This window comes from Neovison vison, chromosome 1 (assembly GCF_020171115.1).
Source record: "Neovison vison isolate M4711 chromosome 1, ASM_NN_V1, whole genome shotgun sequence".
In the NCBI taxonomy this organism is placed as follows: domain Eukaryota; kingdom Metazoa; phylum Chordata; class Mammalia; order Carnivora; family Mustelidae; genus Neogale; species Neogale vison.
In genome coordinates this window covers 214,669,958-214,685,165 of record NC_058091.1, presented here as the reverse complement: position 1 = coordinate 214,685,165, position 15,208 = coordinate 214,669,958, and the positions used below count along the sequence as shown (strand labels likewise).

The following is a 15,208-nucleotide window of genomic DNA, read 5'->3' as shown; positions in this document are numbered from 1 at the left end:
GCCTTAAAAAAATAGTGAAAAGAAAAGAACTTTTTCACTGAGCAAGCAGTGTAACTTGGACATTTCCCTGATGAGTTCAGAAAGATCAACCTCATTCTTTGCCAGTAGTTTCATGGTTTGCTTTTGCATGGCTGTATCATAGTTGATTTACCTTTTCCCCTCACCCTGGCTTCTTTCTCTTTTTTTAATTTTTTATTTTGTTTATTTATTTATTTTATTACTTATTTTGTCTTTTTGTTTTTTAATTTTTATTTATTTTATTTTTTTAGCAAATGAGGAGGAGGTGAAAGTCTCTGCTATCAGCCTCAGGGATGTCTGACTGGTTCTGAAGTCACAGATGACATTAGATCCAGGACAACCTGAGTTTCTAGCCAAGTGTTAATGTTTCACATTGATTAAATAGTATTTATTTTGTAAACCAGTGACCTGTTGAGGGGATAAAATTTTATTTCTGTAAGAATAAAATCAGAAATTTATCTGATCTTGTTCCCTTCCTAAGTGTGTTGCCACTTGAGAAAAGGGATTTTGAGCTACTTTTCCAAAGAGAATTTTGGTTTTCACTGACAAATACAGGCAATTTACCTCTACTGCTACTTTACTATTTTTGCTACTTTTGCTATTTACTGCTACTAAAAACTCATCTCCCATAGATTTATTGGTTATTAATACTGATTTCCTAATGTTTAAGAACATTGAATCTGTGTCTCGTGCCTAAAATCTGTCTTTTGGGGGCTCCTGGAGAGTCCCATGTTGGGGGAGGGGGGGTCCCGGCTCAGTGGGGAGTCTGCTTCTCCTTCTCACCCCTGCTCATGCTGTCTCTCTCTCTCTCTCTCTCTGACTCTCTCTCTCAAATAAATAAATAAATAAATCTTAAAAAAAGAAAATCTGCCTTCTTACCGAAGACTGTGTCCCACAAATATCACAAAACTGGTGCCCAGATATAGATTGGTAAAGTTGGTGCTCATTAACGACTACATCAGCCACTAAGCCCCCAAAAAGAGCACAAAAGCCAGCATTCTTCTTCCACATGCATCACATACTTCTGCCTTGGCTCTCTGAAAAATTTCAGACAGTCATGCAACTGGGGAGGCAGCTGGTTTCTGCAGTCCTCCAGCACATTGGCTCAAGGCTTGTAAATGGCCTTGATTATTATGCAAGACGAGTAATGCTCTTATTAGCGCCATGCTGATGAGTGCTGTGCAGGAACTGCTTTCTGTAATACCCTAACTGAGGTCCTTCCTTGTGTGGAATTTACATTATATGTAGATAAATCTCTCAGTATGACATTTTAATGGGTATTTTTTTTTAAAAACAAGGTCCAAAAGACAATTAGAACCACCACCCACGCAAGAATCACTTTTTTTTTTTTTTTAAGACAAAAAAGGCATGGTGCCAACAGTGGGTTCATTTAAGATGATCCGTTTTTCTAAGTGCAGATGAGTATCTAGATGCAACAACCCACCTTCCTGGATGCATGTGGCCTGATTTCATATGCTGGCCCTTCACTCCTATTGATGTCTCCCTGCTTCTTAATGTTGGTGGTTTGAGAATTTCATTCTCAAATTCAAATGTAAGCCATACTGAGATCAAAATGGGGAGGGGTCCCAGGAATCCATGGCTGAACAGTTACAGTGTCCACTTCATTCTTTTGTTAATTTTTGGATCCAGATAATGGTATTATAGTTTGTAAGAACATCTGCAGGGCCATTTCTCAGGACTGTCACTGAGTCTGTCCCTCATCTGGGCCATAGAAGATCATCCATCAGTCTTTGACCCCCTTTCCCAGGAGCCATGTCCTAAATGGGGAGTAGCACTGGTCTCCCTTTCTAGGACTCCCTCCTCCCACTCAAGGGCTGTCCTCCCTTTCTCCAGGTCAGAGGGTTAGAAGGAAAAGGTTAGGGACCAGGTATGGCACAACCTGTCTTGGCTACTCTCATCGACTTCTTAAATATTAATTTGAATTGTAGCTCTAACTTGAGAGTTAGGAACTTAAGAATTCGCTCTTTGTTCAGGACCCAAATCAGAAAAGAAATTTTGCTAGGGCTCTGGAGAAGATACTCTTTGGGATAGATACCTCTGCCTCTTCTGTACCACACCACACTTTCTTCATAAGCTGTTCCAGCACATGTGGGACTGTTTGTTTTGTCTGTTAACTAATTTACCTCTTCTCCTAGACTAGAAATCCTTGAGGGTGGAAAAGAAGTCTTACTGGCCTCCACATTGTGGAGCATTGTGACTAGCATATATAGGTACTCAATGAAAATATGAATGAATAAGCAAAGTAAATTAAGATGATCACTAGGCAGTAGGGAAATGCAAATTAAAACCGTGATAAAATACCATTACATACCTATTTGATTGGCCAGGGAAAAACAAAACAAAACAAAACCCTAAACTGCCAAAACAGTGGTAGGAAGGGTCTGAAGCAGCTAAAAGTCTCTCACACTACTGAGGGGAATGTAAAAACATACAGCCATTGTGGAAAATAGTTTGGCAATTTCTTATAAAACTAAACATAAACTTATCCTATGACTCAAGTAGCTTACTCCTTGGTGTTTTATCCAAGAGAAAAGGAAAACTTTGGGACATAAAAAAATCTGACTGAAATGTTGACAGCTGCTTTATTTAAAATCCCATAACACTGGAAACAATCCACTGTCCTTCACTGGTGAGTAGGTGAACAAACTTGGATCTAGCCACAAAAGCTAGGTCATGAAAAGAAACAAACTACTGGTAAGAGGAACAGTCTGCGTGGATACATTATTCTAAATCTATCAAGTCAGATTAGGATTCCACTTAGATGACATTCTGAAAAAGGCAAAACTATAGGGACAGAGAAAAGACCAGTGGTTATCGGTGGTTAGGAAGGGAGGAAAGGTTGATGGCTAAAGAGCAGAGGGAAGGAATGTTTTGGGCTGATGGATCTGATCTGCCTCTTGATAATGATGGCATCCACGTGACTGTGCATTTCTCCAGCTCATAGAACTGGATACCTGAAAAGGTAATAAATTTTATGACATACAAATTAATAATTTAATTTGGTAAAGTAAGTCAAGGTTGTTTTGCTGTTAGGTGTGAATGTAAAAAACATCAGAAGAAAAGTAGGCTTCCAGCCTCAGTGATCTGGCACATGTTCCCAGAGGAATATATAGCACTTGGTATAGTCCCTGAGACTATATTGGTGAGTAACAAAATCAGAGTTCCTACTCTTCTAGTGGGGAGAGGGACAGAGAGAAAACATGTCATCAGATCGATGCAGTTGATGGGTTTGGATAGCAGTAAATGCTGTGGGAACAATAAGATAGGCCTTTGTGACAGAGAGTGGGATTGAGGGTTTGGCTTCTCTGAAGTGATAACCTTAAACCTAGGGGAAGGTGGGAAGGAGGTATCAACATATGCAAAACATATGTAAATATCAACATATACGGAGCAGTCCTGGGAGGAAAAATAGCAAATGCAAAGACTCTAAGGGAACTACAGTGGGGATGAGATGGCCTGAAAGACACTCTCACTTTCAAACCTCATAGAAAGGACAACTAAAATAGAACAAATGCCCATAAGATGAAATTGAGCTTTGAATGTTCAAAGAACTGTGAGCTGGTAGGTAGGGCCTGAGCAAGAGGGCAAGGGGAGCAGCAGAAGGTGAGCTCAGGTAAATAGCTAGGGATCTATTTCTGTTGGCTCCATAGATGGTGGTAAGGCACTTGGATTCTGTCCAGACGTCTTAGGAGTCATTGAACGCTTTTAAGCAGCAGAATGAAGTGCTCTTGTTGACATTTTAGTTTAGTTTATTTCTTTATAGTGATCTTTACACCCAGTGTGGGGCTCGAACTCACAACCCCAAGATCAAGATTCACATGTTCTTCCAACTAGGCCAGGCAGGTACCCCTCAATTTTGTTGAAGTAATCTCCACACCCAATGTGGGGCTTGAACTCATGACCCTGAGATTACGAGTCACGTGCTCTACTGACTGAGCCAGTCAGGCGTCCCCTCTTACTGATGTTTTAAAAGGGTAAGTCTGGCTGCTGTTAGGGACAGTGGCCTGTGATAAACTGGGGTGGGGTGTCCAGGGAAAGGAGAGTGAAGCTTCTACTGTAGGTCAGGGGTACAGTGCTGTCGACGAGGGGATTGGTGGAGCCAGGGAGATGAGAAGAGGTAGGTGGCTTTGAGTTCTGTTGGAAAGAAGGAGCTTGCAGAGAGATCGGCCCTTGAATGTGGTGAGGGGAAAAGAGGAATCGAGGATAAGGTCTTGGTTTTTGGCATGAATATCTGAGTGGCTGGCAGTGTGTCATTTGCCAAAACAGGAACATTGAAGGAAATGTGAGAGTTTTCTTTGGTAGCAGAGCGAGAAATTAGAAGTTCCATTTTGGACACAGTAACTCCGAGATGCCCAATAGACACCTCTGTGAAGATGTGAATAGGCAGGTGGAGATGGGTTTCTGGAGCTCTAGAAAGAGAAGAGGCTATGTTTCAGAGATCCGGGCCTGTAAGTGGTGCTTAAAGTCATGGAAATACATGAGTCTGCCTAGAGAGCACCTGGATCCAGAGAACAGGACTGACAATCAATATTTAGGATACACTGACTTGGGAGAGCTAGTGAGAGAAAGAGTCACATAAAGAAACTGAAGGAAAGCCAGTGAGCTGGGAAAGAAACTAGCACGTGTAGTGATGAGGAAGACAAGGAGAAAAGTTCTTCAAAGAGAAGAAAATGACCAGCTATATGGAATGATTTAGACAGCTCAAATAAGACGAGGACAGAGAAGTGCCTATTAGATTTGGCAAGACAGATGACCTTGACTGGCACAGCTTCTGTGGTTTTAGGGGCAGAAGCCCACTTGCGGTGAGAAAGTGGAGACAGTTGCTCTAGACCATTCTTTTGAGAATGAGGACAGAGGAGTAGCAATGCAACTGGAGAGTCCTGTGGAGGTCAAGTTAGGGTTTTTTCTTAGATGGTCGAGATGGGTGTGCTGATGGAATGACCCGTCGAGTAAGATGAGAGGACTCCATGAAGAGGGCCAGAGAGGAGGGACAGGAGATTATAGTTCTGTCCTTGAGAGAGAGAAGGAGGAGTCACAAGATGGATTGGCTTTGGACTGGTTACAACAGACCAACTGCCATTGCTCCTGAGGGAAGACGAGGGTGCAGACAGGTGCAGGTGGATGGGAGATTCAGGAGCTTTGAGAAGATGAGAGGTATGCCGTTCTCTCTGTGTTTGTGTTCTCAAAACAGGTAGGGTAGGGGTCAAGTGCAAGAAATTGAACAGACTGCTAGGGATTTGAAGAGAGACAAAAAAAAGGGGTACAATAGAGTTTTGGAGACTGGGGAAGCACATACTGCAAAAAACCGAGAGAGAAGAGTGGACCCCACCCCCTTTATATAAAGCAAGAACACAGTGCGTGTGCACACGCACACACCATGCAGGGACCTGAGACCACTTCACGGCTGATGAAATACAGAAGGGTGTGAGCCGCAATGCTCAGGCTAAACTTAAGCTGCTGGACAGAATATGATACCCCTGAAGAAAATGCATTTTGAGTTGGGGACTCTGACCAGCTAGCTCACCTCCGGGATTAGGTTCTATTTGTAGTTCAGCGTCCTCTGTGGGCTGAAAACTGCTCAAATAGAATCACATTGCACTCAGTCCCTTCCCCCACTGATGTGAGAGTGAAGAGCAGTATTTTTAAGACCAGCTATCAGAATGGAGAAGTCCTCGGCGAGGCCTGCAGAGAAGTCCAGGCAAAAGCCAGGAGCCTGAGGTTTCATAGAGAAGAGCTGGAATTCTCCAACTTAATTGCTTTCAATCGTGTAAGCAGCAGAGCTGTAACTACAGAGAGCTGTGTGGCTTTCTTAATGCTGTTGTAAGAAATCACTACAAACTGATGGTTTTTAGACCACATAAGGTTGCTATCCTAAAATTCTGGAGGTCGGAAGTCTAAATGAGTTGGTGCGGCTTCTGGGGGCGGGAGTGAAGACAGCCCTCACCTTTTCCAGCTGCTGCAAGCCGCCTGCACCGCTTGCCTGTGGCTCTGGCAACGTCTACATAGCCCGCATGGCAGCACCCTGAGCTCTCTCTCCGAGCTGACCCCTGACTTCCCTCGCCACATCTCCTCCTCTCCCTTTCTCTTACAAAAAGGCTCTTCTGCTTCTGTAGGTCGGGCCCCACTCTGTGACATAATCAGTCTACCTCAAGATCCTTAACTGAATGCCCCCTGCAAGGTCCCTTTGCCATATAGGGTAACAGAGTCCCAGGTCTGGGCATGCGGTCGTCTTTGGGCAAGGAGGGAGGCCTATTCTAGTGCCAGAAGGTTTCAGCTCCATCCACTGGTGTGATGTCATCCTGTGCTTAGCCTTGCATTTGCTTCACTCCGCCACCCAAAACTTTTCTTTATCCAACATGTCAAATAATCGGACCTAGAGCTTTTTAAAAAGATATTCTTGGGCGCCTGGATGGCTCAGTCGGTTAAGCATCTGCCTTTGGCTCAGGTCATGATCCCAAGGTCCTGGGATCGAGCCCTGCATCGGGCTCCCTGCTCAGTGGGAAGCCTGCTTCTCCCTCTCTCTCTCTCCCTGCTTGCATTCTCTGTCAAATAAATAAAATCTTTAAAAAAAAAAAAAAGATATTCTTTGAAACAAACTTTCTGATCAAATGTGAAGTGAACAAGGTATGTTTTCTCTATTCCATCAATTTTTTTTTTCTGTGTTTTGAATATTTGGGACTTTGGAACTCCTGCTACAAAAACCTGTGAGGGGACATCCCCTTCTAAAGTTCATGATGTGGTTAATTTACCAATTCACATAACCCTCATGTATTAAATTTCCAGAAAATGTTTATTAATCTAGAATTGATGTAGTGTGTCATTGACATTTATGTCATTTGTCAACATATTCTGTATTTATGAGCAAGTGTGCATGGACATGAGGCTGGGTATGGTATATGACTCTGCCTCAGATCCTGGTAGAGAAGATGCTGTGGCTTGGTGGCCTGAGAAAGTTACATCAGCCTCAGAATCACACTTGGCTTCTGGGTAAATAATGAAAAAGTACACTGCTCTCTTGGGGATGGGATAGAAAATACCCGACTTTTGGTCACAGAATGCCTTCTAAATGCCAAGTATTGCCAAAAACTGAAATGTTGCCTCATGTAATTAATTCATCTATATCTCTATACATTTCCTCTCTGTTTTCAAGTAGATTTTATATTCCTCATTATTTCTCATTTAGAATCATGTTTGAATTTAGCCATCATCCATTTTATATTCATGCAAATATCAGCTTCCTTTTAGTTCTTCTTTTTAACCTACTGTTATTTAAATTTTATTAAAGTTATTTTTTACTTGTTATTTCATTTCAGCTTTTATTTACTTCTTACACTTAGCTATAACTAGGGGACTATGGCAATGGGATTCCTGGTTATTCTCAGCAGATTTTCCTTTTAGTTCTTAAAGGTATTTCTGTTTGTATCCCATTATGCTTGTTTTTTATTAGAGTAAAAATGCTATTTAGAAACTTTAAATTATCTTGATCTACTTTAGGACATGTGCATGTGGAGAAATACCATACCTGCCATTTCTTTACAACTGTACTGCTCAGGGGTGCCTGGGTGGCTCAGTCGTTAAGCGGCTGCCTTCCGCTCAGGTCATGATCCCAGGGTCCTGGGATCAAGCCTAGCGTTGGGCTCCCAGCTCAGCGGGAAGCCTGCTTCTCCCTTTCCCACTCTCTCTGCCTGTGCTCCCTCTCTTGCTGTCTCTTTCTGTGTCAAATAAAGTCTTTAAACAAAACAAAACAAAACAATCAGTACTGGTCAGGGTGCTGGCAGGAAACCAAGGACACCCTCACAAGGGATCACTGAAGAGTCACTTGGAAACAGTGAAAAGAAGCCCAGAAGGAATAATAAAGCACCTAGGAGCTAGCTGCAGGAGAGTATCTTGTACCTACCTGTGCATCAGAGGGCACCAGGGCTGAGGGATTGCCGAAAGCTGACAAGAGCTGTGGCTGTAGGAGACGGTCCCAGGAGATGGGCATACCCAATGCCAAATCTCCCAGCCAAGGGAAGGGAGAAGGGAAGCAAGGGAAGGAAATACCCTGAACTCTGCTTCCACCCTCCCAGACCCAGTTAATGGGAGCCAGTTGATGGCCCCATAGCAGTCCACTTCCCGGCCCGCAGCAGGGGGAGAGAGGAGGGCAGTGACCAGGAGGAGCAAACAGAACATGTTCCAGCACAGGGGTCTGTTGGAAAAAGTATTCCAAATTAATTTATCATGGCCTTTGGAATTCGGTTATACAGAAACACATATGTCCCCCCATACTTAAGCCGTGACCCCTTTGGTTTCTTTCTCTAACCGCTGCTATTGGTGTTTGTAAAGTTGAGTTGATCACTGTGGCTAATGCCCAGATTGGCTCAAGACTTAACAATACATTTGCCGTGTAGACACTCACAGTGATTAGGGGAAGGGTCCTCGCTTTCCCAGCAGGCCATCTGAGAGGCGCTCTCCTTCATGCTTCCATTCTTGCTTTTCTAGGATGGAGCTTCAGCATGGGGTCAGCTTACCAGTTCCACAGTTGGCGTGTGTTCGTGATAGTCTGCGCACTCCCCTGTGTCTCCTCGGTGGTGGCCCTCACATTCATGCCTGAAAGCCCACGGTTCTTACTGGAGGTAATGTGTATTACTATGAAGAGTTAAGGGAGCCACACACATTGGAACAAGTTCCTTGTTAATTCTAGGAAAGTGTGTGGACGTTTTTCCCTTGCTGCCATGGGACCATAGAGGGATTGTTTCACTGAGACATGTTTTATTTTACTTTTTTCATTATTTTTTTTTATTGTGTCATGTTAGTCACCATATAATACATCATTAGTTTTTGATGTAGTGTTCCAAGACTCATTGTTTACATATAATGGAGACATGTTTTAAAAGACCAGGGTGTGAAAAAGCTGCCTTATGGCCAGAAAGCACTAATTTCCTTCTCAAGCAAGTAACTTTTCCCTCGATGAAGAGACTTTGTCTTACTTTTTTATACATGAACTTTTCGCAGCCAAAGATGCTATTTCTAGTTCTAGGCACATCCCTTGAACTGCTCATGTACTTGAGGCTGTCCAGTGGGATAACCCATTTTGCAATTATACCCAGCTTACTTTTACAACACAAGATGGTTATTGGAAAATCAGGGAGAATAAGTGTTTTACCTTTTAGCCCTTCAGTGTCTGTTCACATTTCTTAGGTTGGAAAACATGATGAAGCGTGGATGATTCTGAAGTTAATTCATGACACAAACATGAGAGCACGGGGTCAACCTGAGAAAGTCTTCTCGGTAAGTACCTGCTTCTCAGCAAATCATCTATGCCAGGTGCAAGGAAACATTTTCTGAAAAGACCAGATTGTAAATTTTTCTCTCTACACCAGCTACACTTATCTTTTGGTTCCTCATATTTCCACTTCACTTAGACGTATTGCTCTCACTGGCTCTGTGCTTGCTGTTCACTCTGCATGGAATGTTCTTACATCTTCTAGTTACCAAGTCTATTCTCAGTGGGGAAAGCCAGTCTAAATTAATAAAAACTGGATGGATGGAATTTTTTGGAAGGAACAGTGGTTTAAATTTTTTTACATAGGCAGTCATGCAATTAGACTAATGATGTTTTGTCTCAAATAGGTTTAGGCAGACATACAGTAAGACATAAGGGAGACATGAATAAGACCTTCAGTGTCTTATAAATAACACCAAATACAGGTGTTAAAACATATGAAATAGTTCCTTATTAAACAGTCTGTTGACACCTTATTTATTTCTTTTTTACTTAGGAAAGAAATTTTTCATATTGTAAATATATACTTAAGTTTGGCCTTTATCTACATTACCACACATTCTTCATTAGCATATTTTTTTTAAAGCAATGTTATGGAGAAATGGAAGTCAGTAATGGATGTCTTCTACTGAGGACCTGGAAATGTCTGAATAAACCCTTCTTTTAAGAGATACACAACAGAGGAGGGAGTTTTTTTTAATGAAACAGTCAGAAGGCTGGAGGAATCTTGAGGCGTCATTTAGAGACTCAATGTCACTTAACCCTTCTTAGCCACATGAGGAAAAACGCTTTACCAAAGTGATCTTCTGAAATGAATCTCTCCAGGGCCTCACTGTGCTACTTTACTGTTTTTCTTCTGGAAGGTTTGAGTTACCAAATTCACACATGGTCATCCATGTTGCTACTACATTATGTGAGAATATGAGGGAATACTTCAAAAGAATGGGTAATCTCAGAGTTGGGTAATTTCAAAGTCATTACATCATTTCAACATGACAGCTTTGTCCTTTGCCCTGTTATGCCCACAATATAGCAAATCTGCATGCATTCCTCCAAAGCCTCTTTTTTAAGCTCTTCTTCTTATGCCCCTACCTTAAATATTGTTTTCCAGGACACTCTTTTTAGCTAATTTCTCTTTTAACCTAATATACTTTCCTTAGCTGATTCCAGCTCTCCATCTCCTAATGGACAGTTCTCCTGAGCTCCAAATATACATGTTGAAGGCCATTATGGACTTCCTTCTATGTCCTTTCAAATCTGAATTTCTAAGTCTGACTTCACATCTTAAGAGACTTCAAGCTTCTTCCTTTTACTGAATTCTCTCAGAAGATACCACCAGGACCATGAAACTGGAAAAACCTTAAAACTACCCTGTTTCTTGCTTCCCTTTATTCCCATAATATTCAAGGACTCACTCTGTCCTATTATTTCCATCCTAAATATCATTCCTTTTTGTTCCTTACTTTTGACTCTACTGCCACTGATTTCTTTCAGCCCTCATTACTCACTGCCCTCGGCCCTTGGGCTCTTCTTCAAGAATCTAAAACTCTTTGTAGTTGTCCAGGCCCTTGTTTTCTCTCACAACTCAGGATGTTTGCACATGGTATCTCCATTCCATGCTTGGAATGGCCTCCAAGTGATTCACATACATGGCAAATGACATACTTCTCCCTAAGTCCATGAAGATTTCTCTCATTCCCAATTCAACTTGGGTGTTCAGTAGAATACATCTTTTCCCTCTAATATTGATCTCCATTAGAGGTTTTTTTTTTCCTTTGTATGGTAATTTATTTTTGGAACTACATAGTCTAGTGCTGAACCTGGTGCCCAGGGAGTTCCCAGAATGAACAAACATTGATGAGGAGGGAAGAAGAAGCCTCCCACTAATAGTATGTTGAGAGATAGGAACACCTCTTTGATTTAAAAAATCTAGAGTATCACAAAGAAATTCCTCCATGGATTATTTTGAGCTGACTCTATTTGGAATCTCACATTTAACTCAGACATTATTTTCATTAAATACAGACCTCTTTGTTGGCATAGCAGGAAGAGGCTACTGCTTACCTCATATAATTTGGAAGATGCTGAGGGTTCCCAAATCACCACTGTCAAAAGACAGTGTACCTGGGTTCTCACAATAGAAGTCCTGCTTTGGATATGGGCAGAATCTCCAGAAAAAAAAAAAAAAGGTGTTCAAAAGTGACCCCTGGCAGGGGTAATATTTGTGCAATTGTCTGTGTTCTCTCTAAAAGTTGAATGAATGTTGACTAAAAGGGTAAGATGGGACAGGTCCACAAAAGGAACCATTCTTTTTTTTTTTTTTTTTTTTTTTTAATTCTTATTTTTCTCTTTTCAGGCTTCATTCTCTGTGTTGAAGGCATTGCCTTTCCCATGTCTGGCTTCTTTTCCCAAGCAGAAGAGGCTAATTTAAGTCCTAAATGCAGCCCTTCCCAGTGATCTCCCATCATTTATTTCCCCTCTGTCACTGCAGAACCTATGTTAATGCTTCCAGTCAGAGCCCATTCTCTGGACTTTGTACCGTGCTTGCCTGTGGCTATTTGCTGACCAGCCGCTGTGGGTTAGGTTACAGGAAAAGGAAGAAAGGGTCATAAAATACAAAGATAACTTGTAAGAACACAAGTTGGATGGGGAAGCTTTAAGAACTATATTGAGGGACCAAATTCAATAAATCCATGGGCTCCAAAGTAAAGTATGTACAATCACTTCAGTCCAAGCAAAATAATTCTTATTCCAGAAGCTAATCTCTCTGAATGTTTTATCTGTGAAATGTTTGCCTTTATGGTTATGCTGCAAAGAAGGGCATTTTGGTTTCATATTACTCTACCCCTACTTGTTCTTCCCCCTTTCTCCATAGTATTCCTTCCCATTCATTCTTTATGCAATTCTTCCAAGTGGTGTTGGGGTCCGTATATTTCTATGCTCATGGTCTAATGTAAAAACAGAATGATTATCAGATACCTGCTTGCTTTTTTGGGATTTGGGCTTTGCTCCTTTCAAAACAAATGATAGGCCTTCAGAGAAGAGAACTCAGCACTTGGCACTGTGTTGCTCTCTACAGGTCCACAGAATCAAAACTCCCAAACAAATAGATGAGCTGATTGAAATTGAGAGTGACACAGGGACATGGTACAGAAGGTGTTTTGTCCGGATCCGCACGGAACTCTATGGAGTAAGTAAGAGACACCCCCCAACCCCCACCGGCATGTGCTGGCTAACATGGTGCCTTTAAAGTTGGTCAGAAGCAGGGTGGATTGTGACCATTCCATGAGTGAGCCTGTGCCCCCTGTTGTCCAGGACACCTCATTTTCCTACACTGGGACCAGGTGAAAGGGCTCCTGTCCTACTCCCCACCCCCACCCCCACCCCCACCCCCAGGGACAAGTGGGCTAGCCAAGACATTCCAAAGACATTCCATCTTTGGGAAGGGAAGTGCTAGACAAGCAGTCTTGGCAAGGCTGGGACACACTCAAGTTTTAAGTTACTTTGTCCATTGGCTTCCTGGAAGCTAAAAAAGTGAAACTTGCAGGATTTGGTTTCCTAGAGCCTCCAGCCTTGACACTGGAAGTTCCAACGAATCTGGCTCAAAGAAAAGTCAGTGTTTTAATAACTGGTGAAGGCGATTGGGAGTGGGTTCACTGCATAACCGCATAAGAAAACTAACTGTTTAATATTTTACAGATCTGGTTGACTTTCATGAGATGTTTCAACTACCCTGTCAGGGAAAATACAATAAAGCTTACAATAGTTTGGTTCACCCTGTCCTTTGGGTAAGTAATATTTCAGTTCTTGGTGAGTGAAATCTTTATATTTCCACACGGTAACTCCCAGTCCCATGGCTCTCCTTTCTTACACTCTTTGATGCTGTTAGTATGTTAGGAAGGATTTTTTTTTTTTTTTTTCAGTTTAGGTTTGCTGGCCCTGACAGTTTTTATAAATGACTTACTTTATTTTGTCATAATGCTGGGCGGCAAAACCAATAGTTCTTGGAAAGTCTTATGAGACCGTGGGTGATTTGCTCCCCTTGGCTTCTCCACCTTCTTCTCCTTTGCTCGCCACCAACCCCAGCAACCTTCTTGCTTTTCCATGAACATGCCAGAATGTTCCCATCTCACGGAACTGCCTTGGCACTGCTGCCCAGACATTGCCCAGCTCATTTCCTCACCTCTTCTGAGACTTGTCTTGGATGTCACCTTCCCAGGCTCACCTTTCTTAAGTATTTACTTAATGGCAGACTTCAGCACTCCCTGCCCCCTTCTCAGCCTTATTATTCCCCCAGAGCACCTTCTGTCTTCTAATATACAGAAAAGTTCTTTATTCTCTAGAGAGTAAAGCTCTGTCTCCCCCTCTGTGGAAGCTCTGTGAGAACAGGGATTTTAAAACTGTCTTGTTCACTCCTGTATGCCCCTGGAACATAGTAAGTGCTCAATAAGTCATTAATGAATCAAGTCTCCATTTATGCATTCTAAGAAAAGAGATAGAAAGAAAATATCAGAATTTTATTAGCTAATAGCTTTAGAATATTTGTATCCAACTCTATTTTACACAATTTACTATTTATAAGAGACAATTAGATAATACCCTATACTTTCAGGTCTGTTGGCTCTTAATGCCCTAGTAGAGCCCAACGTCGATGCTGCAGGTTCTATCTGTAAACCTCCCTAAATGCAAACAGACAAGTGATCAAAGACGGTCAATCTTTCATAGTGCCATGAGGGGTAGCAATGGGAGAGACAGGGAAAGTGTGGATCAGAAGACCCAACATCTTCCTGTACTCTGTGACTTGGAGATACTATACCAAGTTTTATTTCCTTATTTCTAAATTAAGAGGGATGCTTCAGATTATGTAAAGTAACTCCCACTCAAGTTCTAGGAGACACATTAATCAATGAAGGTAGACAAGGCTGAAAAGTGCCTACTATGTACTAAACACCCAGCTAGGTACAAAGGCAAGTAGTCAAAAGTTCTCTTGATGTGGAGATTTACGTGGTAATATCTGGTTTGCTGATATTTTGTTATTTATTGCTGACCACATTGTAAGCTTTACAGATTCCTTGTAATGTCCCTAAAATGTTAAAGAGTGCCTACATTTGGTGGATATTCAGTAAACGTTCACTGAGTAAATGAAAAATTAGGTGAAACTCCTCCATGTCGTGAGCAAGCCAACTTGCTTCCCTCATTGTTGCCATTTTCAAAGATTTTTGTCCTGAGTATATGAGTAGAGAGCAGGGTGATGGATGTTCAGGGTGTATGTATCCTTTAAATGAATATTTTTGTATTCTCTGGTTAAATACCCAAAGTGTTGGATCATAGACATTTTTGCAAAGAAGACCTAGGGATGGCCAACAGACATATGAAATGTACTGTCACAGCTGATGAGGGACATACAGATCAAGACTACAATGAGATATCACCTCACATCTGTCAGAATGGCTAAAATCAGCATAAGAAACAACAGATGTTGGAGAGGACACACAGAAAGGCGACCCTCCTGCACTGTTGGTGGGAAGGCAAGCTGGTGTAACCACTCTGGAAAATAGTACAGAGCTTCCTTAAAACATTAAAAAAAAAAAAAAGCTGCCCTATGAACCAGCAATTGCACTAGCCACATATCAACTACGTGGTTGCCATATGTGGTTAGTGGCTGCTGTACTAAAGAGCACAGAGGAGTGCCTGAGCTGTGCCCTGCTAGAATCATACCTAAGAGAGTATAGCAGCAAGTGGAAATAACCTGGATTTTCAGATAATAACCTGAATGACCCTTCTCCCAGCCTTGAACCACTTGAGAAATGGATCTCTGCCCTTGAGCTCACTGTATCACAGTAGTGTAGGAACCCAGAAATAGTCCCCATGAGTAAAGAGGTCATTCTTTAATGGTACTCAGAG

The 15,208-nt window shown here is 41.9% G+C and overlaps 1 protein-coding gene across 1 annotated transcript in view; it reads left to right on the top strand.

Moving 5' to 3' along the window:
* Window positions 1–15,208, top strand: part of SV2C (synaptic vesicle glycoprotein 2C) — a 212,120-nt gene that overhangs the window by 163,056 nt on the left and 33,856 nt on the right. The window contains exons 5-8 of the mRNA XM_044266808.1: window positions 8,521–8,654; window positions 9,220–9,309; window positions 12,384–12,494; window positions 13,004–13,092. Of these exons, the coding sequence (XP_044122743.1) occupies window positions 8,521–8,654; window positions 9,220–9,309; window positions 12,384–12,494; window positions 13,004–13,092 (424 nt within the window). The remainder of the gene's footprint in view (window positions 1–8,520; window positions 8,655–9,219; window positions 9,310–12,383; window positions 12,495–13,003; window positions 13,093–15,208) is intronic.